The sequence below is a fragment of the Otolemur garnettii genome, unplaced genomic scaffold (assembly GCF_000181295.1).
Source record: "Otolemur garnettii isolate 467f Iridium unplaced genomic scaffold, OtoGar3 scaffold00095, whole genome shotgun sequence".
NCBI lineage: Eukaryota > Metazoa > Chordata > Mammalia > Primates > Galagidae > Otolemur > Otolemur garnettii.
In genome coordinates, this window is record NW_003852490.1 from 4,280,271 (window position 1) to 4,307,856 (window position 27,586).

At 35.9% G+C, this 27,586-nt stretch overlaps 1 protein-coding gene across 1 annotated transcript in view; it reads left to right on the forward strand.

Annotated features, from left to right (window-relative positions):
- The window catches only part of STRN (striatin), a 108,546-nt gene extending 81,851 nt beyond the window's left edge, over positions 1-26,695 (forward strand). The window contains exons 11-18 of the mRNA XM_003795689.3: positions 10,882-11,057; positions 13,228-13,275; positions 14,060-14,181; positions 17,439-17,606; positions 19,030-19,170; positions 22,836-22,943; positions 25,213-25,299; positions 25,391-26,695. Coding sequence (XP_003795737.1) covers positions 10,882-11,057; positions 13,228-13,275; positions 14,060-14,181; positions 17,439-17,606; positions 19,030-19,170; positions 22,836-22,943; positions 25,213-25,299; positions 25,391-25,560 — 1,020 coding nt within the window. The 3' untranslated portion in view covers positions 25,561-26,695. The remainder of the gene's footprint in view (positions 1-10,881; positions 11,058-13,227; positions 13,276-14,059; positions 14,182-17,438; positions 17,607-19,029; positions 19,171-22,835; positions 22,944-25,212; positions 25,300-25,390) is intronic.
- The last annotated feature ends 891 nt before the right edge of the window (positions 26,696-27,586 follow it).

The following is a 27,586-nucleotide window of genomic DNA, read 5'->3' on the forward strand; positions in this document are numbered from 1 at the left end:
GCCACAACAGCAAGTTATTTTTAGAGATGAGGTCTCACACTTGCTCAGGCTTATCTCCAACTCGTGAGCTCAGGCAGTCCATCTGCCTCAGCCTCCCAGAGTGCTAGGATTACAGAGTGAGCCACCACACCTGACCTTTGATTTTCTTGTTATTCATCCTGTACCCGTTTACTATTTGGAGTTGATTCAGTCTTTTGATACTCTTTTTTAAAAATTTCAGCTTAATATGAGGATACAAACAGTTCATAATATTTGAATTTGTTAGGTAGAGTTCATCTTATAGTTGTGTCCCACACCAAAAAGGTGTGCCTTAAACCCTTACATTGTGCTCATTAAGTGAGAGCAAACCAATTCCCCCTTCCCCATTTCCCCTCCATTCCTCCTTCCCCTAACTTGAATTGCATAGAGTTTTACTTCTGTGTGGGCATGTATTAGATCATTTATTGGCTTTATATTAGTATTGAGTACATTGGATATTTGCTTTTCCATTCTTGTGATACTTTACTAAGAAGAATTTTTTCAACTCATCCATGTCAATACAGGTTAAGTCTCCATCATTTTTTATGGCTAAATAGTATTCTGTGGTATACATATATAACAGTTTGTTAATGCATTCCTAAGTTGATGGGCATTTAGGTTGTTTCCACATCTTGGCAATTGTAAACAGAGCTGAGATGAACAAACTAGTGCAAATGTCCTTGTAATAAAAGGATTTTTTTTTCTTCTGGGTAGATGCCTAGTAGTAGGACTGTGGGGTCAAACTGGAGGTCTAATTTGAGTTTTTTGAGGAGTCTCCATACTTATTTACAAAGAGGCTGTATTAGTTTGCAGTCTCACCAACAGTGTAAAAGTGTTCCTCTCTCCACACTCACACAAGCATCCACAACTTTGGAACATTGTTATGTGGGCTAACCTTAACTGGTGTTAGGTGATATCTCAGGGTGGTTTTTGTTTGCATTTCTCTAATGATTAGAGACAATGAGCATTTTTTCATATGTTTATTAGCCATTCCTCGGTGTTCCCTCAGAGAAAGTTCTGTTCATGTCTCTTGCTCAGTGAGAGATAGGATTGTTTACTCCTTTTTTGTTTTGAATTCTATATAGATCCTAATTATCAAGCCTTTGTCAGATTTGTAACATGCAATATTTTTTCCCATTCTAAAGGTTGTCTGTTTGCTTTAATTGTCGTGTCCTTATCTGTGCAAAAGCTTTTCAACTTCATTAAGTCCCACTTGTTTATTTTTTTGTTGCAGTTGCCACAAAAGTCTTCATCATAGAATCTTACCCCAGGCTGATATTCTCAAGAGTTTTACCCAGGCTTTCTTCCATGATTTTTTATCATTTCATGTGTTAGATTTAAATCTTTTATCCATCTTGAGTCAATTTTTGTAAGTGGTGAAACATGCAGGTCCAGTTTCAAACTGTTAACGTGATTATCCACTTCTTCCAGCACTATTTCTTCTTCTTCTTTTTTTGATAGAGACAGAGTTTTACTTTATCTCCCACAGTAGAGTGCCATGGCATCACACAGGTCACAGCAACCTCCAACTCCTGGGCTTCAGCAATTCCCTTGCTCTGCCTCCCGGGTAGCTGGGACTACAGGCACCAGCCACAATGCCTGGCTATTTGTTTATTGTTGTTGTTGCAGTTTGGCCAGGGCTGGGTTTGAACCCACCACCCTCAGTATATGGGGCTGGCGCCCTGCCCACTGAACCATAGGCACCACCCAGCCAAACAGTGTTTGTTTTTATTTGGGTTATGAAAGATCAGATGGCTATAAAAGACTGGCTTTATCTCTTAGTTTTCTATTCTGTTCCATATGTCTCTGTCTCTATTTTTATGACAATACCATACTGTTTTGATTACTGTGGACTTGTAATATAGTCTAAAGTCTGATAGCATGATGCCTCTGGCTTTGTTTTTATTACTAACAATTGCCTTAGCTAAATGATTTTTTGTCTGGTTCCATACGAAACAAAGAACTATTTTTTCCAGTTCTTCAAAGTATGATGTTGGTACTTTAATGGGAATTGTGAATTGGTAGATTACTTTGGCTAGCATAGACATTTTAACAATGTTGATTCTTCCCAGCCAGGAGCATGGTATGCTCTTCCATTTGTTAATATCTTCTGTTATTTCTTTTCTTAGGGTTTCATAATTCTCTTTGTAGAGGTCATTCCCCTCTTTTGTTAGGTAAATCCCTAGCTATTTCATTTTCTTTGAAGCTACTGTGAAGGGAATTGTGTCTTTGATTACCTTCTCAACTTGGCTGTTGTTGGCATATGCAAAGGCTACTGATTTGTGGACATTGATTTTATACCCTGAGATGTTACTATTGTTCTTGTTTAGTTCCAGGAGTCTTGTGGTTGAGTCTCTGGGGTTCTCTAAGATCATATCATTGGCAAAGAGCGAGAGTTTGACCTCCTCTGCTCCCATTTGGATGCACTTTATATCCTTCTCTTGCCTGATTGCATTAGCTAGAACTTCCAGAACTATGTTGAATAGTAGTGGTGATAGAAGACATCCTTTTCTGGTTCTGGTTCTAAGTGGAAAAGCTTTTAGTGTTCCTACCTTCAGTAGGATATTAGCTGTGGTTTTGCTATGGATAGCTTCAATCATTTTAAGAAACGTACCACCTTTGTCTGTTTTCTTAATTGTTCTTATTAGAAGAAGATGCTGATTTTTATCAAATGCTTTTTCTGCATCTAATGTGATAAATTTTCCCCTTAGGACTGCTTTTGCAGTTTCCCACAGGTTTTGGTAACTTGTAGTTTCATTGTCATTATGTTTAAGGAATTTAACAATTTCCTTCTTTATTTCCTACTTGACTTGATTCATTCAGCAGTAGTTTAATTTTCATGTCCTTGTGTGGGGATGAAAATTTTTGTTGGAGTTGGGTTCCACCTTTATTCTCTTGTGTTCTAAGAAGGTACAAGATATAATTTCAATTCTTTTAATTTTTTTGAGGTTTGGTTTGTATCTTGGGATATGATCTGTTTTGGAGCATGTTCTGTGGGCTGACAAAAATAACATATATTCTTTAGCTTTCAGATGGTGTGTTCTGTATATCTCGATTGAACCCATTTGTTCTATCATTGCATTTAAGTCCTTTGTATTTTTGTTTAATAGATCTGTCCAGTTCTGTCAGAGCTGTGTTCAATTCCCCAGCTATTATGATGTTGTGTGAAATCATATTTCTCAGACCAATCAATGTCTGTTTTATAAATGTGGGAACATTTAAGGTGGGTGCATAAATACTTAGAATTGAAATGTCCTCTTGTTGTATTAGTCCCTTGACCAGAATGAAATGACCTTGTGTATCTTTCTTTAGTTGCTTTAAAAACACTTGTATCTGAAAATAGGATTCCAACCCTTCCTTTCTTCTGATTTCCATTTGTCTGAAATACTGTTTTTCATCCCTTTACCCTGAGCCTGTTTTTTCCTTCAAGGTTAGATGTATTTCCTGAAGACAGCATATGAATGGCTTGTGCCATTGAAACTTGGGGAATTGTCATTTATGAAATCCTCCACTAGGGCTTCCATTTTATTGGGACATTCTTCTTCCCCTTTGTCAATACCTATAATTTGTATGTTTGAATGCTTCATGAAGTCCCATAATTCTCTGGACAAATTTTCTGCCTTTTCTCTCATCTGCCTCTTTAGTAGACTGGGTTAGTTCAAGAGCTTTATCCTCTAGCTCTGAGATTCTTCCTTCTCCACGGTCAAATCTGTTATTAATACTTTCCACTGCATCTTTAAGTTCCTTGATTCACTCCTTCAATTCCTTAAGCTCCACCATGTCCTTTCTGTATTCTTCATATTTTTCATCCATTTTTGGTTCTGTTTTTTTACTTTCTCCTTATTGGCTTTACCATCCATATTTTAAGTTTCCCTCTGTCATTTCCATTAATTTTTTATAGATGGAATCCTCTGTGGTAGCTGCCTCTTGGTACCTGGGGGCGGAGGGGTTGCTCTGTTTTGGTTTTTCAGGTCGCCAGAATTTTTCTGTTGCTTCCTACTTATGTGTGTTTTCTTCTTGTTTACTTCCTTCCCCTACTTTTTCCTTCTCACTGTCTCTTTTGCTTTAAATTACCTTATCTTGGAGCTTAGATATTGAAGTGGTATAAGGCCAAAAGGAAGAGAAGGATAGAGTACTAAGGGAGAAAGAAAAGAAAAAGAAAAAGATTAAAAAAAGGGAGTTGGTAAAAGAAAAGAATTGGAAAGAAGGAGAGAAGGACAGAGGAAAATAGAGATAGGAAAATGGTGGTGCTTGGCAGGGTGCTATGACTACACCTGCAAATCTAGGGCTTTGGGGGGCTGGGCTGGGTGAGTCCCTTTAAGTAAGGAGCTCCTTACTAGCTGGGCAAAAGCAAGACCCCTACCTCCACCAAATATGGAAGAAAAAGAAGAGAAAAAAAATACTAGTTGTATGTCACAGTGGGGACCTACCAATATTATGTTTCCAAAGGCCAAAGCTAGAAGGATACCCTAGACTATGAGCTCGTGACCCCCTCAGCCAGACCAGTGCCATGACCCTGCAGCACTCAGAGAAAAGGAAGAGAAATAATTAAAAATACATAAAGAAAATTAAAAGTATAATTATAAAAGATAAAAAAAAATGGGGGATATCTTAGATGTTCTATGGAAAATTCATGTGGGAAAGATGAGAAAAGTAGAAAAATCTTTACCAAAAGAGAGAGAAATAAAAAAGGAGGAAAGAGTAAAAAGGGCTGAAAAATCATAACAAAAATGGAGGAGCTGATGCTATGGACGAAAATAAAAATGAAAAGATAAAGGCACCTGTGTCTCAAGCGGCTAAGGCGCCAACCACATATACCTGAGCTGGTGGGTTTGAATCCAGCCCAGGCCCGCCACACAACAACGATGGCTGTAACCAAAAAATAGCCAGGTGTTGTGGTGGGAACCTGTAGTCCCTCCCCCTACTTGGGAGGCGGAGGCAAGAGAATTTCTTGAGCCCCAGGAGTTGGAGGTTGCTGTGAGTTGTGATGCCAGGGCACTCTACCCAGGGTGACAGCCTGAGGCTATGTCTCAAAAAATAAAATAAATACCTTTAAAAAAAAAAAAAGATGAAAAGGTAAAATTACAACCAGACAAGAAGAAACAAAATCAAAAACAAGCACCCCAACAACAAATGAGAAAAAAACTACAAAAAATTGTGAAAAGGAGCAAAAAATGGAAGAAATACATATACAAGGGGTCCATAAAGTTAATGTGCAATTTTAAATTGCACATTTTAAAATTACACGCGAACTTTTAGCCATTCTGTATATGTATAATGTGTGTGTGTGCATATATATGTGTGTATGTACATGTACATATGCATTTACATATGTACACATTTATGTATATACATATATTTATATTCACACATATATAGCCTTGATGCCAGGTAGCACTATGGTGTTAGAGAACACACACACTGCTTTTGCTATATAAAAAAATGGCAGCTGGAAGCCTCTTTCTAGTTGCAGAGAAGATTGGGTCCTATCTTCCTGACATATTTACCTTCAGTCAGGGCTTACTTCGTCAGCATTCAGTTCCCACATGATTGCGGTCCTAAAGCTCTCATCAGTTTCCTTAGGAGGCACATCAAACAGTGTCCCCTGACAACAGCATGGTCTTTCTAGGGGTGCAGGGTTCACTCAGCTCAACCCAGCAATGGTTGCCTGAGATCAGCAAGTGCACCAGAGCTGACTGTGCACTAGGACACTGAACTGTTCTTCCAGTGTGACCTTGTCACAGTGGCAGCGCCCAGTTAGCAGCCAAACTGACGAGAGATCCATCCCACTTGGTGTTCAATCTTATCATTGAACACTGTTCAAGTCCCCTCATTTTTTAAAGCAGTTTAAATTGCTTGCTGGACCTGTTTAATCGAAAATCAATAAACTGTAGGACAACCCTTTCCTGTTAGCAGACCACATCAGGGCTGGTGGCCAATCCCTGCCTGTATGCAAGCACTTGCCTTCTGTGTCAGCTCTCCTCCACTCCTTGCTGGCTCATGAGTCCACCAGTGCTTCACTGTGCCCGGAGTGATGTCCCTGCATAAGTTCCCCTAGCCAGAAATGGCTGGAGTTCTAGTTCCCCTGTCTCATCATGAGTGGCTAGTACGGAGCTGTTTCTAATCTGCCAACTTGCTCCACCTCCCCCCTACTTACTTTTTCTTTTGTTACTCCTTTAATGGCTATCTTAGAGATTATCACATATATTTTTATCAAGATCTATGCAATGACCATAGGATACTGTTAACTTCCACCCTATCAATATGTGATTTTTATTAATATTTATAAATATATTTATCTCTTACACTTAGGATTATTTACTTTACATTTTATATTACTTATTATTTTATACATTTTGCTTCTTTTCATTCTTTTGTGTCTGACTGTGATAACTTTCCCTCTAAGAACAATTCAATATTTCCTTAGTGAAAGTCTACCAGTGCCTAATTAGTTCTCTCAGTTTCTGATTTTCTTAAATTTCTTTATGTAGCCTGAGTGGGTTAACTGTTATTTCATTATTGCACATTGAATCTCAGTTGGGAGAGGTATTTTCTTTTTCAGTCTAAACATATTAATGTATTTTTTTCTGCTAAAGGCAACAGTCATTTTTGTTGTTGGTCATTTAATGGTAATCTGAGTTTTTTTCTCTAATATTATCTGTCTTCATTTTCAGCCAAGGTTTGGTTTCCTTTCTTTTTAGCTTTCTTGAAATTCTTAAATTTTCTTGGCTTAATATGTTTTCATTAGTTTTATAAAGTTCTCGGCCATTTTTCTTCACATACTGCTTTTGCGCCTATCTCTCTCTTTCTGGAACTTAATTATATGTATATTAGATTTTGTTTTTGTAATTTCCATCTTCTAATCCTTTTCTTTATTTTTTTGCGACCCATCTTTCAGTTCACTTAACTTCTCTTCAGTAATTTATAATCTGTTGTTAAACATACCTAATGAGGTTTTCTAGCTTTTGTTTCCAGAATATTTATTTTTATTCATGAAATTTTTTCAAAATTTCTAGTCTTTTATCTTCTTGAACATAGTAAACATGGGTATATTAAAGTTGAGTGGGAGACTCTATAGTTCCGTTGCTATTATATGTTAGTTCTGTTTATTTTGATCTATATCGTCTTCCCTCCTTATGTGCTTGATAATTTTCCATGTTCAGATAACTGTATTAGAAAGTTGTCTATAGAAATAACTTCAGACCTGGGATGATATCTTCCTCCAGAGAATGTATTTTAATTTGTTTTTCTTAGATATTTGCAGCTGTTAGAAATCTGGGATGACTTCATTCCATTTTTAATTTTTAAGATGACCTAAAGCTGATCTACAGTCCCATTCAAGGGTCTGGCTTCTTCTAGTTCACCTTTATGTCTAGCACGAAACTCTTTGAAATCACAACTCAGAGCAAAGTGGTTCACTTAGCCTCACTCTCTTGGCAGGTCTTCAACATCAATTTGTATCTCTGTGGCACTGTAGAGCTGTCACAAGTATTGCTCAGGTTCTCAGCTGTTCCCTCTGGAATCAGTAAACACTATCTGGGGAAAAACCACCCTAAATATTGAGCCTAGCTTTTTAGGCTTCTGCCTTCTCCTGGATCTTGGCCTGGTTTTTTTTCACTAGTTTTTAATTTAAAAAAAAAAAATATCTGTTTTTCTTCCTGTCCTTGTGCAGAGGTGCTCCACATTACCTAGTTCGTCATGGTAGGGGCAGAAGTTCCCACTAGGTACTTCAGTTATCTCCATACTAACCCCACAGAAAGTTTATCTAGTACTTTTTTTTTTTTTTTTTGCATTCTTTGGCTAGGGCCGGGCTTGAACCCGTCACCCCCAGTATATGGGGCCAGCACCCTACTTCCTGAGCCACAGGCACTGCCCCATCTAGTATTTAATGATTCTTTTTTCTCTAGAAAAAACTCATTCTTTTTTCATAGCTCTTAAATGTTAGAAAACTTGGTATTAAGTCTGTCACTGTGTTTTCAATAGTAGTTCTTCATTTTATTAAGCATATTAGTAATCTGTTGCTGCATAACAATTATGCTGAAATTTAACAGCTTAAAACAAAAACATTTATAATCTTCTCATTTCTATGGATCAGAAATCTGGGAGCAGCTTAGCTATGTGATTCTGGCTTCAGATCTTAATGTATATAGCTTTAGTCAAGATGTTGGGCAAATGCTGCAGTTTTACATGAAGACTAAACTTAGGGAGGGTCTGCTTTCAAGCTTCTCACGCAGTTATTGGAAAACTCTGATTCTTTGCTGGTTATTGACTGGAGACTGTTGTTCCTTACTACATGGCTCTCTCCATAGACTTCCCAACATGGCAGCTGGCTATCCCCAATGTGAGTGTACATGAAAAGAGATAATGTTCAGATAAAAAAGATAATGCTCAGATAGCAGGTTTTATAACCTAATTTTGGAAGTAACTTGTTATCACTTCCATATGCCATTGGTCACGAGACCAACCCAACACTGTGTGTATTTAAGTATAAGGAGATGGAGCTGACTGGGAACCATATTTGTGGCTGTCTACCGCATTAAAACATTCACAAGGACTCTGATTGTTCTTACATACAAAAACCTTTCAGGTATTTAATAAAAGCAGACAAGATTCAGGATAACCAGCCCCAGTTCGTATAGTAGTTCCTTACATGATATGTTTTATGTTTTCTTTATCACTCTAATTGTGTTCTATCCAATTTTTTCTGCAGATTTTTAAACTTCTGGGTTCTGCATTATTGTTTATATTGACCCCCCAAGTCCAGACTACTTGGGTTTGATTCTAAGTCCTTTTATGTACTAGCAGGGTTCTTTAGGCAAGAACCTCCTATTTCATAGTTACCCGGAGGATTAAGTCAGTTAATACACAGAAAGTATTTTGAATAATGTTCAGAATAATGGACAATGCTCAGTATAGCCAGCTATTGTATTGCTGTATTTTTGTTATAAATATGGTAATATTTCTCCTGCCTTTTACCAATACTCTCATGTGTTGCTTAACAATGGGGATATTGTCTAGGAAATGCATCATTAGGCAATTTCATTGTTGTGTGAATATCCTCGAGAACAGGCATCCTCACAGCCCCACAGGCCATGTGCAGCCGGCCTAGGACATTTTATTCAGCCTGCAGGGGGTTTTTGCCACCACTGCCTGTCCTGCTTAGCAGCTGACTTGTCCAGGGGCCCACAGTCCGGCCCTCCAACGGTCTGAGGGACAGTGAACTGGCCACCTGTTTAAAAAGTTTGAGGACCCCTTCTCTAGACTTACATAAACCTAGATGGTATAACCTACTACATGTCAGCGTTTTACAATCTATAACCTATTGTTTCCAGGCTAAAATCCTGTTGAGCATGTTATAGTACTGAGTACTGTAGGTAATTGTAATGCTATGTATTTGTGTATCTAAACATAACTAAACACAGAAACAGTATAGTAAAAATACAACACAAAAGATATAAAATGATATGCCAATCTAGGGCACTTACCAGAATGGAGCTTTCAGGAGTAGAAGTTGTGCAGGTGAGTCAGTGAGTGAGTGATGCATGAATGTGAAAGCCTGCACACTACTTTGGGCACACTGAGTTTATTTTAAAAGTTTTCTTCAATAATAAATTTTTACTTTTTTACTTTTTGTTAAAAGCTAAGATACAAACACACACTTTAGCCAAGGCTGTATAGGATCATGGTCATTAATTAATATTGCTGTCTTCCATCTCCACATCTTATCCTACTGTAAAGTCTTCAGGGATAATAATATGCATGGAGCCATCATCTCCTTGATATCAGTGCCTTTTTCTGAAATATCTCTGGAAGGACCTGCCTGGGGCTGTTTTACAGTTGATTTTTTTTAATAAGCAGAAGAAATATACTCTAAAGATATAAAGTATAGTATGGTACATACCAAACCAGTACATAGTTGTTGATTATCATTATCCAGTACTATGTACTATATATAATTTTGTATGCTCAACTTTCATGACTAGCAGCACAGTAGGTTTCTTTACACTAGCATCAACACAAACACACAGCTGCAGCATCACTGGATGATATTTTTCAGCTTTGTTACAGTCTTATGTGATCAACATCGTACGTATGTATGTGGTCCATTGTTGACTGAAATGTAGTTATATAACATTACTGTATTTTGCCACTCTTGTTTAAACCTTGGGTGATTGCTAGCCTTGGAGTATGAAGAGTTCAGTTCATATGCGGTGCTCACTTAAAGTTAAATACCAGCTACCTCTTTTAGCTTACTTGTTAGTTGAAATGGAAAAAAACAGTGTATTTTTCTACTTGTTGAACTAGAATTACCTTGGAGAGAAAGAACTTAAAAGTGTTTTGGTTTTTTTTAACCAATGGAATGTATTCTTTATAATATCTGATCATCTCTTCATTTTTAACATTTTCTGTTTCCAGTTTGTAAACTTTATTTCTAGTTTGATGTAGAAAATTTAGCTCCTATTAGAAAATATTGAAAATCTTAAAAGTATGATCATATTCTAAAATGTTAACAGTTTAAAGATAACTTAGTTTTTCAGGTCTTACCCAAAGTCACACTGTCCATACGCTACTTGGTATTTTAGCACCTAGTGAATATCTAGTTTACATTATTATTTGATTCACTTTTTATATTGAATTATGTTGTTATTATACCTTTCATATTTCTTCAAGAAAATTACTGCTGGCATATTGCTAATTTTGCCTCTTGGTTTGGTATTTATATTTTAAAAAATTATATTGTTTTGAAAATTATAAAATGTGGTGGTTTAATGACAGATCAGCAAAAATTAATGTTGGAATTCGGGGGCTTTTTCTCTGTCCTTAACTGAATGTGTAGGTATCTCTGTTTTGTTTCTTTAATAGATAGCAAACAATAAAGATGCATTGAGGAAGACATGGAACCCTAAGTTTACATTAAGAAGTCACTTCGATGGCATCAGAGCCCTTGCTTTTCACCCCATTGAGCCTGTTTTGATTACAGCATCAGAGGACCACACATTAAAAATGTGGAATTTGCAGAAAACAGCCCCAGCCAAAAAGTGAGAATATTCTATTTTAACATTATTTGAATAGTTTAATTAACAGCTTTTCAGCACAAAAATTACAAATGTTATTCTTGCTACTGAATTTCCCAAATATTTCTTCTTGTTTTTTCTTCTTTACCTCATCACGTAATTTAGAGTGTTTTTCCCTTTATACAATCTAATGTTAGATTGGAAAACTGACCACTTAGAAAGATATGGTATTGTCCACCAGCCTCAGCCTCCCCAAGGTTTGTGAATGCTCATTTATAGTCCTTATACATGCAAGTGTTGAAATGGCTGTCATGTTTGGGGAGCCCCTTACCTATACCAAAAGTTTCTCCTATTTTTCTTTCTAGTATTCTTACATACAATTATTATGTTCAAAATAATCAATCCACCCCTATCCTGCCTCTGTTGTTTACTAGGTTTGGATTACAGGGTGGAGGAGAGGAAAGGCTGATTAGGAAGGGTGGAGAACCTCTCTTTTGTCTTTTATTTTGGCCTTGAGCCTTCAGGTACTTTCCATACCACCAATGTGTCTTAGACTGAAAGGTGCTATTGTTGTCATCATTTAATTGCTGGTGCTAGCTTTGGCCTTTTGGTTGCTGCCTAAGCATGGATAGACATAAGTTAATACAGATAAATCCTTAGTCAGTTGCATAGCTAAACATCATCCTATTAGTTTGGGTCCTTATTGGAGCTCCCTTCCTTCCTTGGTCGAATGTTTCAGAACCAGCATGTGCTAACAAAGGCCCTTTTCCAGTGCCAGCACTTCTGTTATTATAAGAGTATAACTTAACATCAACTGGAGGAGGTTACATAAATTTTACTACTGGTAGAGAAAATTTGTTGCCCAGTTTAAAAGAGATCAGAGGCATTCATGCTGTGAATCATAAAGAGGGCAGATAAAATAATTAATTTATCATCAGATCGACCTGATTTTGCATAAACCGAATTGGACCTTCACATGGATCAGTTATGTTCAACAGAGAAAATTTATATCCAGTTTATACATTGTGCCTTTTTTTTTTCTTTGAGACAGAGTCTCACTGGCACCCTGGGTAGAGTGCCAAGGCATCATAGCTCACAGCAACCTCAAATTCCCGGGGTCAAGCAATCCTCTTGCCTCAGCCTCCCCAGTGACTGGGACTACAGCCACCTGCCACAAGGCCTGGCTAGTTTCTCTATTTTTAGTAGGGAGGAGGTCTCACTAAACCTCAAACTCCTGAGCTCAGGCGGTCCACCAGCCTCAGCCTCCTAGAGTGCTAGAATTATGGGCATGAGCCACTGTGCCCTGCCGACATTGTGCCTTTTATCTTTCTGTTTGGCCACATGTGCTAGTTACAGTTCTATCACAATCACATTAGGCTAGAGATGTGAATTTCTCATCATATATCCTTTATTAAAATTTAGAAAGATATTAAAACAAGTTTCTTGGTGGTGGTAACAACAGTAGTATGTTTACCTTTGAATTTAAAACTTGGTAATGACTTGAAGGGCGATAACATGCCTATAAATAACTTCAATACAATGTAGAAAATGGTAAGTACTTGATTTTAAATCCAGTGTCTATTGACAGTTATGGCCAGTGTTAGTTTAGTTATAATGTTTATAACTAAATATAATGTTCTATGTAATAAACTGAAGTCTTGAGCGGTTTGTGCAATATGAAAGATAGACATATTAACATTCATGGAAAGGCAAGGAAGTTAAAGTACCATTTGTTGAAGTCCTGATGTATATATGGTTTGGTCCTGGGCTATTTTTTTGATAGTAGAGTTTCTTTAATCTGTGAATAAAACAGGAGTCTGAAATTCTGTAAGATAAAATAACTTGTCTAAAGTTAGCCTGTTAATAACAGAACTGGAAATTGGATTCAGAAACTTATCCCCTCAAAGCCCACTTTGCTTCTCTTGAGTGATGCTGTCTCTTCCTTTAGTCAAATAAATTCTAACATTGCTAAAACCACTATTGACAGCATATTATTACTAAACAAGGGTCTTGTTTTCTTGATACTATGAAAACGTGATTGATGTTAAGTAAGCTGTTTTATGTGTCCTATAGTTGAGAATGTTATGTTACCATAATGTTTGTATTTCTAAAGGCAATTTTATGGTTTATATTCAATTATATAGTGTTCACTACTGAAACTTAGAGTGGTAAAAGTCTTCTTTGTCTGATTTAGGAGTACGTCTCTTGATGTAGAGCCTATCTATACATTCAGAGCCCATAAGTAAGTATATGCATTTTATTTATTTAAAACAACATCATTGTAAAATAACCTAATTATGATATATTGCATTTACTTGTATATTTTTGTTATGTATTTTTTTATTTATTAGTTTTTTTGGTAAATGCAAAAGAAACTGGTATGTAATATAATACTGTAAACAAGTTTGTCACTGCCAAGTAGGAATCCTTCCTTAAATTTTTATTTGCATGATCTTTAAATGATGTATAGCTCTCTCTTAAAGTTGAGGCAATTAGGTTTACATATTAGAAATTCTGACCTTTTTTCCCTTAACAAGAGTTTTTTAAGATTTTTTATTGTGCTCACATACTGCATGTTTATCTTGTTTCCATATAAGCTTAAGGAATGTGTCTGTTCACTTGACTTAGCATAGAGATAGGTATGTTTTTTATATAGAGTCAGACAGTAAAAGTCTATAGGCTTTTAGGCTTTAAAATATTTTAGGCTTTGCAGGCTGTATACTTTCTGTTACATATTCTCATTTTTTGTTTTGTTTTGTTTTACAACCCTGTAAAAATATAGAAGCTATTCCTAGCTTAAACACTATATAGACACTGACCACTGGGTTTGGTCTGCAGGCCAACTCATGATTTAGCAGAAGAAGATAAACAATGCTTTCACACAAAAGTACCTATAGTTTTACTCATTACAAAAAGCAGAAAAATAGAAAACCATTTGAGTAATTGAACATTCTTATTTTTAACAAGTCATATTATCAGATTGATTTCGGGACTGCAATTGATTTTTTTTTTTAATAATCTCCCAGAGGTCCAGTGCTTTGTGTGGTAATGAGTAGCAATGGTGAGCAGTGTTATAGTGGTGGTACTGATGGATTGATCCAGGGCTGGAATACCACTAATCCTAACATCGATCCCTATGACTCTTATGGTATGTAATTCCTCAAAATTTGAAAGAATAAAATGTTTTCTTTCTACACATTTTGTTATAGTATTTATAAGGATAAGATCAAATATTTTTAAAATTATGTAAAAGAGAACCACATCTTTATGTTAAAAAGGTCTTCATGAGAAAACAGTTCCTATCCCCACCCTTGAAATTTCATTGATTGGAAATGCTGATTAACATTTGTTTGTTTTTTTGAGGCAGCACCTCAGGCTGTCACCCTAGGTAGAGTGCCATGGCATCATAGCTCACAGCAACCTCCAATTCCTGGGCTTAAGTAAATTTTCTTGCCTTAGCCTCCCAAGTAGCTGGAACTACAGGCACCTGCCACAGCACCTGGCTATTTTTTGGTTGTAGTTATCATTGTTGTTTGGCAGGCCTGGGCTGGATTTGAACCTGCGAGCTCTGGTGTATGTGGCTGGAGCCTTAGCTACTTGAGCTATGGGCGCTGAGCCTGATTAACATTTGATTAACAATTGTTTTCTTCAATTTAGGTATCTTTATAGTACTTAATACATTGTTACTTACCTGTAATCATATTTCATCACTGTTTTAAAAATGAATGTTGGCATCATTCCCTTGATCAATTATTAGAGGGATGTACCAGCTAATAACTTTTAAAGTCCATTACACCAAAATACTTTAAAGGCCTCAAAAGTTAAGAAGTACCCTTTAGTCTCGGGAGCAGTACTGTAAGTCATAAATCCACATTATAATGTATCACTAGATATTACCAAAAATTCCCTTGTAAAAACTAGGAATTAGCTATTTTGGTTTCACCTTAAGTTCTAGAATGGTTGAAGTGTCTTTATTTGTCATAAAACATTCTACTTTCATTATCTCTTTAGATTCATCTTTCCACCAAATCTAATATAAGAAATTCAATAAACAAAAATTTTCCCCAACATTTAATAAGCATTAAACAAATATTCTGTGAAGGGTAACTTCTCACGAATTTAGCTGTTTCATGCTTTTCCTTACTTCCTCTCCCTTTCTCCCAGAGGACCAACTGGGAGTTCCCTCCCCCGTTTAGGGAGACAGGGTCTCAGTCTGTCTCTCTGGGTAGAGTCCTATGGTGGCATAGCTTACAGCAACCTCAAACTTTTGGGTTCAAGTGATTCTCTTGCCTCAACCTCCTGAGTAGTTGGGACTCTTTGCTCTCTCTCTGTCCCCTCAGCATGTAAGTAAATCCAGGTAATTTCATCCTGGACAATGAAAAGCCTGTACTTTGACTTCATTTTCCTCTTTGGCTTCTCTTTACTCTCTTTTTGTCTCCTCGTATGTGTTTCTTTGATGATGTTGTCTAGAAAACATAACTACTTACTAGTTCCACTTTCATTCTCTGTGTGTTATCCCTCTCTGCATTCTGGCTTCTGGTTACATCATTTAAACATAACAAGATTGTCAATGACTTCCTAATTGCCTGATCTGGGGGCATTTTACAATCCTTATTTTACTCACTGAACCTGAGATTGTTAACAACTTCATCCTTTCTGAAATCTGTCTATTCTGTTGGGATTTTTATTCTTCGTGACTATGTCCCTATCCTTCATGAACTCCTTTCTTTTCTTGATTTTAAATGTTGGCATTTATCAACACAGAGACCCTAACTCATTCCTTGCATTGTACAAACTTTTCTTGGGAGATTTAATTCACTTTTATGGTTTTATATGCTATTGACTCATACACTTTAAGCTTGAGACTGCCTACAGGAAATTTCAAAGCGGCTGTCTCATGGTCTGTAAATCCCAGCGTGTTCTGTGTTTCTTCTCTGGTACATTCTGTTTTAGTTGGTGGCACTGCCGGAATTACCCAAACTATTAATAGAAATCTAAGAGTTATCCTTGATTCTCTGGTCTGTTGTGCTGTCTACACTTATTTAATTACCTAGTTTTGGGGGAATGACTCCCTAAATATTTCTAGAATTTACTTTTCCTGCTCTGACTCTGTTATCACTGCCCCTTGCTTCGGTATTTATCATCACTCTTCCATTCTACTGAAACAGCTCCCTTATCTTCATCTTGATTCCTTCTACTCTGTCTCCTCTACCATAGCCAGTGTTACTGTATTAAATATTTACATCACCCTGCTGCTCCTGGGAAACCCTTCAGTGGTTCCATGTTACTTTCAGGATAATTTCCAAGTTCCTTAATACATCATAGGAATCCCACCTCAAACTCTACACTCCACTAATACCAAAATGCTTATAATTTTTCTTGCTGTCATGTTATTTTTTCTTCTGGGGTTTTGTAGGTGCTGCCTCTTTGCCAGGCACACTTACTCTCTTTTTCTCTAGCGGACATGTGTACACTCTGGGTGTCACTCTCTCTACATTGTCACTCATCCCAGTTATGCATGCTTTGTGGTAACTGGTGTCTGTCACTATTATTGTATTTTTAACATTGTGTTTTGAGGAAAGGGATAGTAATTGTATATCATCTGTTTGGCTCCCTTATCAAACATAGTTCTTGACACATAATGTGTCTTTAATGAATATTTTATGGTATGTTTGAGAGAGGATGTAAGACGTAATATCCTTGGCATTCTAGACTTAACATCTGTATCTTAAAAGTACCACTTCAGAAAATCATTGTGAGGATTAATAAAGCTTCCAGTTTGACTTTTATGAAACTATTCTAAGTGACCTTCCCCCCTCCCTTGCCCTTTCTCCACATACACATCCTCCATATCTCAGTTGCTGGTATTTGGGAATTTGGGGATTCCTAAAGGTGTCAGTTTCTGCCCATTATGTACGTCATACTTTCAGGAATAACTGGTCTAACATTCACCATACAGTAGGATATGTGGCCAGAAAGAGGTATAACCAAAGTGCTGAAGGACTTCAGAGGAGGGGAAGGTCTCTCTTTTCACTTCCCCAGGGAGTGTGATATTTGATTTCTCCAAAGGTAGATTAAATTCACATGATTTAGACTTAACATGCTGTTTAAGAGTGTAGACAATTATGGAAGGACAAAAGGAAGGGGGAAAGAAATACCTAATTTTTTAAAGGATAAAAATATATGCGTCTAATTTTGATTTTTGAAATTTAAACCCTGTATTTGCATATTTCCAAGCCTGTTTTTAATTACTGCAGCATTTCAGAAGAGTAATACAAACTAACCATCATATCTTATACTGTTATTGGATACTTTCTTTTATATAGTTTACTTTCTCTGGAATCTAGGGACCTTTATGATTTTGGGGTTTTTTCCTGATTTTCCATTTTTTGCTGTTTTGTACAGATCCTTCTGTGTTAAGAGGCCCTCTGCTTGGCCACACAGATGCAGTCTGGGGTTTGGCATACAGTGCAGCACATCAGCGTTTGTTGTCCTGCTCAGCAGATGGCACTCTGCGTTTATGGAATACAACAGAGGTTGCTCCAGCTCTAAGTGTATTTAATGATAATCAAGGTACATACTTAAAAAAATATTCTGCTGACTCTTCAATAAAACATCTTATTCTGAAAACAAGCAAGCAAATAAATGATTCTTGTAAACTCTTTAAATTTAAAGTGAAGGTTTTTGAAGCAGCAAAAGTGTATTTGTTTGAATTTCCAACTTACATGTAATTTTTAAAACCATAATACTTGGAGAACACACAGATTTTAAATTGTGTAATATTGAGATATAATTTATATACAGTAAAAACCAAATCTTATGGGCAGCACTTGTGGCTCAAAGGAGTAGGGCGCTGGCCCCATATGCTGGAGGTGGTAGGCCCCAGCCAAAAACTGCAAAAAAGAAAAACAAAAACCTTAAGGGTACATTTCAGTGAGTCTGGTAAGTGGGTATACCCTTGTAATTCATTCAGCTATCAAGACACAGAAACATTTCCTTAGCCTTCCCAAAGTTCTTTCATGTCATTCCTAGTCAATCACTTTTCCCCATTCTCAACACTGTTGTGATTTTTTCATCAAAGATCAGTTTTGTGTATCCTAAAGCTTCAAATGTATGAAATAATACAGTATGTACTCTTTTTGTACCTGGCTTTTTGCTCTCACCATAATGTTTTTGCAATTCCTCCATGTTATCAATTTAAAAAATTTTTATTACTAGTGTTCCATTAAACCACAATTTGTCTGTTTATTTCCTAATGGATATTTGGCTTGTTTCTAGTTTTTTACTATTATAAACAAGGTTGCTGTGAACCTTCATATATTTTTATGATAGCCAGGTAGAGACCTAGAAGTAGAATTACTGGGCTTTCAGGTGAGTGTTCATTTTACTTTATATGAAATTGACAAATTTTTTCTAAAAATTTTATGGTTGTGCCATTTTATACCATCAACAGCAATGTATGAGAGTTCCAGTTGTTTACTTCCTCACCAATACTTGGCATTTTAGCCATTCTGGCAGGAGTGCAATGGTATTTCATTTTAGTTTGCATTTCATTGATGGCTAATTATGTTGAGCAGTTTTTTTTGTCTGCTTATCAGCATTTGTGTATCTTCTGCAGTACATGTATTTTTCAACTATTAGCTTGTTCCTGAGCAAAATGAAAAAAAAAATCACCGTTCATTTGATATATTCTATTTTTTTATGTTTATAAATAAGCTTTAACTTTTACCTATTTAGATGGCAAATAAAAATATTTTGTTCTTGAGCTATCATAGCTTATTTCTAGGTTTTAATGTGTTTTCATTTGATATTTGCGTGACTCTAACAATAAATAACAATTGGAAATAATCTCCATTGAATAGTTATGAGCTAATTCCTATTCTTATGGCAAGCCTTGTTTACTACTTAAGGAAATTACACCATTATTTTTTTTTGCTATATTTTAAGCATATTGTCAAATAGACACTTTAACTGCCGTTCTTTGACTCTCTTATAGAATTGGGAATCCCTGCCTCTGTGGATCTAGTAAGCAGCGACCCAAGCCATATGGTAGCATCATTCAGCAAAGGATATACAAGCATCTTTAACATGGAAACCCAACAACGCATCCTCACTTTAGAATCAAATCTAGATACATGTATGTATGCTGATTTTAAATAAGCTGTGTTTGGATTAATTTTTTAGTGTAATCAAAATCATAACTACTGAAGTCAACAATTATGAAGAATACTTGTCATTATAAAGTGGTCTGCCTTCTAAATCTCAGAACACAGTTAGAAAGGTATATAGTTGGTTTTCAGAATTCAGGTTAAGTTTATGTACATTTCTAACATTTGAAATAACATTTGAGCCATTGCAAAGACAAGTCAAGTTTAATTTTATAGAAAATGATTAATTTATTAATTGTTTGAAAAAAGCAATATTCTGAATAGAAAATAAAATTTGTTCATATTTCTCATAATTCCATTATTTTTATCAATTTCATTTTATATTCATAATATAATTTGATACAGCTCAATACTAATTAGAATATAGATCACATTGTGGCTCTCAGAATTAAAAATCCAAGCTTTCTTGTTGGATGCAGGAAGTTAGGAAGTAAGTGGTTTTTTTAGACGATAAAGAGAGTGTAGAATCTTTCTGGGGTTTGGCTTTTGAAACCACTGTTTTCCAATTTCAGTCATGACAATCACAATTTAGGTCAAAGTTGATAAAGAAAACCACATACACTGTTGTTGCAGTTTGAGAACTAGCTTTTAATGTAATTGTATGGTGTATACACACACGTGTATGTGAACACATACATGTGCATTGTGTGTCCATACGCTTGTCGCCCCTCGCCACCTCCTCTCTCAAAATTTTCCCTCATTCCATTTTGGTCTTTTTTACTTTTCCTTTCTAATCTGTTATTCTTTGTTTTGTTCTGATACGCTGTGTGACCTGTTTGGGAAAGTAGGCATGATAGAATTTTGAGCTATTTTGGTGTAGAAAGAGAGAGACGGGAAATAAAAATTGAGATTATAGAATTAGAAAAAGAATTTTTTTTTTTGCCAAGAAACATAGGTTTTAAGCTCTCAGTAAATTTAAAATCATATTTAAATATATGACCTAAAGCTACAGTAGTCAAATAAAAGACCAGTATCAAATTAAAAATGATATGAACATTTCTGGAATTACTTTCAAAGGTTTTGGCCAATTCTTTGAATAATCTGAGTGGCAAATAACTGATTTTTAATGACTGCTACAAGTTAAGACTTCAGGTCTGATGAGCAAAATGGATAGAGTGAACTAGGCAATCCCATATTTCCCCCCAAGAGATGTGACCATAAAGTAGTAAGATGTTTTGCCTGATACTGGAAACATTTTTGGAAGAAGATTGCTAAGAAACAAAGGCAGCATTTTAGCATTATTGGAATAAGTGATGATCATTTTGAATAATATATCCTGACATTTCCCCAGTTACTAGTTATATTACTTTTAGAATTATATGAAGCAAACTTAAGTTAGTTTTTTATTATGTCTTACTGTGGTTGACCTCACTGCTGTTTATATTTGCTTATGTTCTATTCTGGAATTTAGAAGATTTTTAAAAATTAAAGTTCAAGAACAAACTTGCTTCAGGGTAAAAGTGAATTTCATATAGAGAGTTTAAAAGGATATTTATTGTAAGAACAAGAATAAATTACCCTTCTCATTGATGTCAATGATGATTTGACTGATAAAATCAAAGGTAGTTGAAGTAGATAAGTCATAAGCTGAATATGAATATTTGGAGGGTTATTTTAGATTCATTATTAGGTTGATGCTGCTAGGCTTTCAGTTCATTTCTAGGGTTCTTCGCATTTTGCCAACTTCTCTGATTTACCATCAGGTAATGAAACTTCAACAGTGTTACCAGTAACAACTTTTTTTGGCCTGCTTTCATGATTTGATTTCTATCGTATTCTTTTAGTAACTCTCAAAGTAATTGAAGCTGTTCTCTGAAATTTCTCTCTCAGAATGTATGAGATATTTCGTTTAAAGTATTTCTTTTTTATTGTTATTGTTTTTCTCTTGCTAGACCTTACTGAGGATATTACTTGATGGTGTGTTATCTGTGGAGAAAAAAAATCCTTAGATTGGATTCTAAAACTGTGTTATCTCTTTGTTGAGGATTATCTTTAAAAAGTACTACTGACTGACCAAGAAGAGCATTTGACCTACATGGTCAAATGACTTTTTTGTTTTGCATTTAATAACAGCCTGAGTGGGGTGGCACCTGTGGCTCAAGGGAGTAGGGTGCTGATGCCATATGCTGGAGGTGGCGGGTTCAAACCCTGCCCCAGCCAAAAACTGCAAAAAACAAAACAAAACAAAAACAGCCTGAGTAATCACCTGCCACTAGTATTGGAAAAAGACTATTTTTAAGATGTCATATTTCTAGGAACAACATGAAAATTGAATAAGATTATTTTTAGTCTATTTTCTATTATGTGAATGTTAAATTCATGATACCTATTCTCGGATTTCAAAAAAAATTTTTAACTCTTTGAAATAATGTTAAACTCACTAAAAAGGTGTAAAAATAACACAAGAAGTCCGGGGTACCCTTTAACCCACATTTAGCAGACATTTAGCACACTTTGCCACATTTTCTTTATTGCCCTCTATATATTTGTATAATTTTAGATTCTGAACCACAGGAGAGACTTCATGCCCTTATTTCCCTAGATCTTCTAGCATATAATTCCTGAGTACAAAGACATGATCTGACATAGCATATTACAGTGTTTAAAATCAGAAAGTTTAACATTGACACAACACTGTTACTGTTTATATTCAAATTTTGGCAGTTGTCCCAGTAATGTATTTTATAAGGGCATCTTCTCCCTGGAACATGATATAATTTTTTAAAACTTTAACGTACCTTAAATTAGTTTTTCTAATTTCTCACAAAGAAACTTAATAAAAACCACTAGTTAAATTTAAATTCTTAATTATCAATTTCCTTTTGGTAAAAAGTTCTGAGGAGGAACTTCTAATGGGAGTTGTCTGATCAGCATGAGCCATCTGCTTGAGATAGAGTTAGATGACGGAATAGGTACTGTTTGGTTACCTGGTTTTATCTCCTGATTTTGGGGGAGTCACAGATTTCTCTGGACCTTGGTGTGTTCACTATAATAGGGGCTTAATGTTATGTGGTCTATGTGTTTCATTGTGCATTTAATTGGGATTTCTGTGAAAGCTATTAAATAGTACACAAAAAATGCTGTTAGGATATTGACTATTTTAAGATTACAAACCTTGTACTATCAAATGATGACCATTTCTATTATGGTGAGGAAAACTAAAAAAGAGAAGACTTAAGAAACTATCACATTATCTTTAGATGATAATTATGTGATAAAGAGCTTTGTATGCAAAAAAAGAGCTGAGATTTAAATTTGAGAAATATCTCCATGTAAATCATGATGGAGTTTTATGTTAAAATAGCAAAAATGTTACAGAACATTGTAGAATGTGAAATGTCAGTGGCTCTAGGCTGAGCCTTAGATGACACCCATACCTAGCAAGTGGTGGAAAGGAAATTTTTATTCTTAGATACCTGTAGATTTATCAGTATAACATAGCTCAGGCAGTTCTCATTTCTCAGGCAATGTCAACATTGACATCATGGAAACAATCCTAGAATAAATAAAAGACAAATTTACTTTTCCAGTAAATTAACAAATTTACTTTTTCAGTCTCTAAGGTGAGTATTCAGTCCTGCTTTGTGTCAAAAATATCTTTGACTCATTTGTGTTGCTTTTTAATTTTTTTAAGCAACCAGCTTTTCCTGCCAGATAAATAGAGTCATTAGTCATCCCACTCTTCCTATCAGCATCACTGCTCATGAAGACAGGCATATCAAATTCTATGATAATAATACAGGTAAGAACTTATAAAGAGTTAATTATGTTAAAGCAAAAAAATCCCTGTTTCAAGTAGGCTAATTTTTGAGTCTGTTGGTGGCTTTTGTAATCAAGTAGTAGGCAAGGAAACACAAATAGTCTCCCTGTTCAGTTTACATTCATTCAAATCTTCTAAGACCAGTCTTCATGATATAATACAGAATTGTTCGGTTTATTAAATAGTAAATGGCGCTATATTTAGGCCCTAGAGCCAAGATTATCACTAGGGACTCCAGGAACAAATTATTCCAATGCCAATAAGTATGATCTGTTGCTGTTATCTAATGTATTATATTGGAGGAAACTAGAAAAATGTTAGCAGTAGAGGCATATGACCATTATATTGTTTAAAATTGTTCAGTTACTAAGTAGACTTATTCAGTATTTAATTCAGTCATTGAATAGCCTTGTATCTAGTGCTGTGATGGGAAACTCCCAGGTCATTTGGTTTATTTCATTCATATTTCATGGACTAATCTTTTCTGTGTGGTAATAATGATGATTTTGGTCCTGATGGATTTGACTTTGAGCATGGAGGCTTTCCTGATTTTTATTGGATTACGTTACACCAGTCTAAAGGAAATTCATGAAGAGCTTTGCTAGAAAGAAAGCACCCTATGTTACTGCCGTAGTTACCACAATATCTGCTATTAGTTTGTTCCCATGTTGACTTTTGCTCACTTAGCTTAACTGCTAGTGATGAGTCATTTAATATTTTAAATTTCTTTCTGTATGTTTTCACCAAAATTGTGGGCATATTTTCTTTCTATTCCTTTGTTTTGTTTGTTTGTTTATTTGTTTTTATTAAATCATAAAGAGGTAGATCATGTATACATTAATGTATTTACGGGGTACAGTGTGCTGATTTCATATACAGTTTGGAGTGCTTACATCATACTGGTTAATATATCCCTCACCTCATTTACTTAACTATTGTGTTAAGACATTTATACTCTATACTTAGTAGATCCAACATGTACCCTTGCAATGTGCACCATAGGTGTGATCGCACCATAGGTGTGATCCCACCATTCACCTTTCCTCCATCTGACACCCCCCCATCTTCCCCCTAACTCCTCCATCCTGGGCCACAGTTGTGATCTATTTTTCATGTGAAAGTGTGAGTGATTGTAAATTGGTTTCATAATAGTACTGAGTAGATTGAATACTTTTTCCTCCATTCTTGAGTTACTTTACTAAGTAGGATATGTTCCAGCTCCATCCATGTAAACATAAAAGAGGAAAGTCTTCATCTTTTTTGTTGTTGTCTCAGTCTTTTCTCTTTGTGAATTTGAACTCTGCTCTCACAACCCATATAATTTACCTGTAGCTATGGCTTAGCGCCTGTGGCTCAAGTGGCTACATACACCTAAAGTGGCGGGTTCGAATCCAGCCCAGGCCCGCCAAACAACAATGATGGCTGCAACCAAAAAAAAAAAAAAATAGCTAGGCGTTGTGGCGGGCACCTGTGGTCCCAGCTACTTGGGAGGCAGAGGCAGGAGACTCACTTGAGCCGAGGAGTTGGAGGTTGCTGTGAGCTGTGATGCCACGGCACTCTACCCAGGGGGGCAGCTTGAGGCTCTTTCTCAAAAAAAAAAAAAATTTACCTGTAGCTAAAGGATGCAAAATAAGTGATTTATAATGTCTATGTTCTAATTAATGGACATGACTTGAGGGTATGTTTGTATAGAAATTACTGACTTTCACACTGTGGTTTAAAAGGCAAAAGTATAATTTAAAAATTTGAGCTTCTTTTATTCCTCATCATTATTATGACTAGAGGCAGGAAGGAGACGTGTCTTTTAGCTGATGGAAAAAGCTATTGATACAGAGGCAGGGCAAGGTGGCTCTGGCTTGTAATCTTAGCGGTCTGGGAGGCCAAGGTTGGAGGATCCCTTGAGCTCAGGTGTTTGAGACCAGCCTGAATAAGAGTGAGACCCTGTCTCTACTAAAAACAAAAAAATTGTAGGGGTTTGGTGGCAAGTGCCTATAGTCTCAGCTACTTGGGAGGCTAAGGCAGGGGGATCACTTGAGCCCAGGAGTTTGAGGTTGCAGTGAGCTATGGTGATGCCACTGTACTATAACCTGGGTGACAGAGCAAGACTCGTCAAAACAATAAAAAAATGAAAGCTGTTGATACAGTAAGAACATAGGAGGGATGACTAGAAAAATCAGTATAACATGGTATCTGGCATATATTCAAGATAAGGATAGTTACTAATAGAAAGTAACAATCTCTTTTTCCAAAGGAAAACTGATCCACTCGATGGTAGCCCATCTAGAAGCTGTTACAAGTTTAGCAGTCGACCCTAATGGTCTCTACTTGATGTCTGGCAGTAAGTACATCAACTATGGATTATTTGTTTATCCTTAACCATTTTCATGCCAACATAATTTTTTCTTTCAATTCCCTTTCTTTTGTTTTAGGTCATGACTGTTCAATACGTTTATGGAACCTAGAAAGTAAGACATGTATCCAGGAATTCACAGCTCATCGGAAAAAGTTTGAAGAATCGATTCATGATGTAGCATTCCACCCATCCAAATGCTATATAGCCAGTGCTGGAGCTGATGCACTGGCGAAAGTCTTTGTATGACACAGTGCATCTTTACCTTCTAGCTCTTTATAAATAATCAACTGCACAAAAGAGATACAGAAGACAAGGGCAAGAATCAACTTGTCCTGCCCTTTTGTTCTGCTGAAGGAGCACAGAGAACATTTGTTAAAGTATAGTTTTGCAATTCATAATACTGTTTTCTAAAACTAAAATTTGTTCAGGTTGCTGCAAGCTCGGCTGAATCTATGAGCCTGAAAACCATTTTAAATTTTCTCCCAAATAGGCGCTTTTATTTCTGAGGTGGTTCTAATTCGCTAGGCAGGCCTGAGCGAATATAGGTTTAGCTTGTCCTTTTTGAGTAAGTAGGGCATGCTACAAGGGATAATTAAAAAGCTCAACAGCTGGGAATGAGTAGGGGAAGAGCGGAAACTTAGACCTAGTTCTCCTTTAAGAAATCTTGTTAAACACATTAGGTAGTCAAAACAGTAATCTTTATCAGATCTGTCACACTAACCTAACCCCTTTGTGTATAATGACTGGCAACGTTAAAATGAGTTTTTGATTTAGCTCTCTTTTCAGCTGTTCACATAAAGCACCTGACAAAGCATTTTACCTATTAGGGGAAAAAAATGCAATAATATGTTAAATATATAATTATTAAGAAATGCAAAACAAATATATAGTTTGCAAGCAGATTTCTATATTGTATTACAGTTTTGAAAATAGATTTGGTACCATTCTAAAGTTTAGCTGTCAAGCACTCACCATTATGAAGAATAGTTGATAGAGTCTGCTTTTACTAAAGGACTTAACTTATTCAGGTTTGAAATTCTGTTTATTTTAAAGGATAAACAGGGCATATCTCTATAATAATTTCTATTTTGAAATTTACTTTATTCCTGTGATATTTATAGTACCAGAGTGACTATTTCATATTGATGAAATCTTACCTTTTAGTGACTGAGAAGATGGAAGTTACTTGTTAGTACTCATTTATTAACACCCACATAACCATGCTTCAGATGATCTCTGCCTTTTCTTTTTTTCTCTCACCTGTTACCTGAACACCTACCAAAAATAGTTCATAATTACTGTTTTAGCAGGCCAAAGAGTATGGTTAACCTCAGGCAGCTGCTTTTGCAGAAGTACTAATTAAAGCAAATATTTTGTACCCCAGAAGTCCCCCATCAATATATAAGAACAACCTCCCAGAAATCTGTATAGAAGAGTTAAGTGGCTAACTGTTGGCTCAAAAGTTGTTTCTCTTTCCCTCATCCCTTCCCCACCGTTTAATTGGATACACATGTCTTATTGGGCAGTGCATCTGTACTGTTTCTGTGGAAAACCATATCTTAAAAGGCTGGGCTTCCCCCAGCCCACCTTACCTGTGATCTACATGTGGTCAACTTTTGGGATTCCCATACCCCACTGTCTAGACCTAGTCCCTATTATACAGACCTATCCCTATAGCTGTCATTCCTCTCTCATACTATTTCCTGTTTGCTCCAAATGACAGAGACCAGTCTAGAAATTATAAATAAATTATTAATGTCCACCTTTTCACCAAAATATGTGTACACAATAGGCTCTCAGATTTTTAAAAAGCTTATATCAATAAATATTTAGGCCTATTAAAATAATTCTTACATTCCTGTTCCCACATATTCCATTATCATAGCAGTGACACTGATGATATGCATGTCTGCTCCTTTAAAAAAGTATTCTAGTGGTGGTGTGGAAAATAATTGAAATATTTTTCTTTAAAATTTCTGCTTCTTTGCCTCTAGAGTTCTGCAATGTACGGGCAAATTTTCTTTAAAGATAAAAATCTAAGCTAAATTTGTCTGTTTGTTATAAGATATGCTGTAGTACTTCAACAGAGCTACCTTTTCATTTCATCTTTGTGCTTTAGCTAACAAGCAGACTTCAGAGACTCATTTTATGATCAAATGAATTGACCTAGACATAAGCTGTCAGGTGAATGTTGATATTTTCATGTAGATACAGAATTCCACATTGTATTCAGTAAATTTCTTTTGGTTCTTCACAGAGTGAAGAAAGGGTG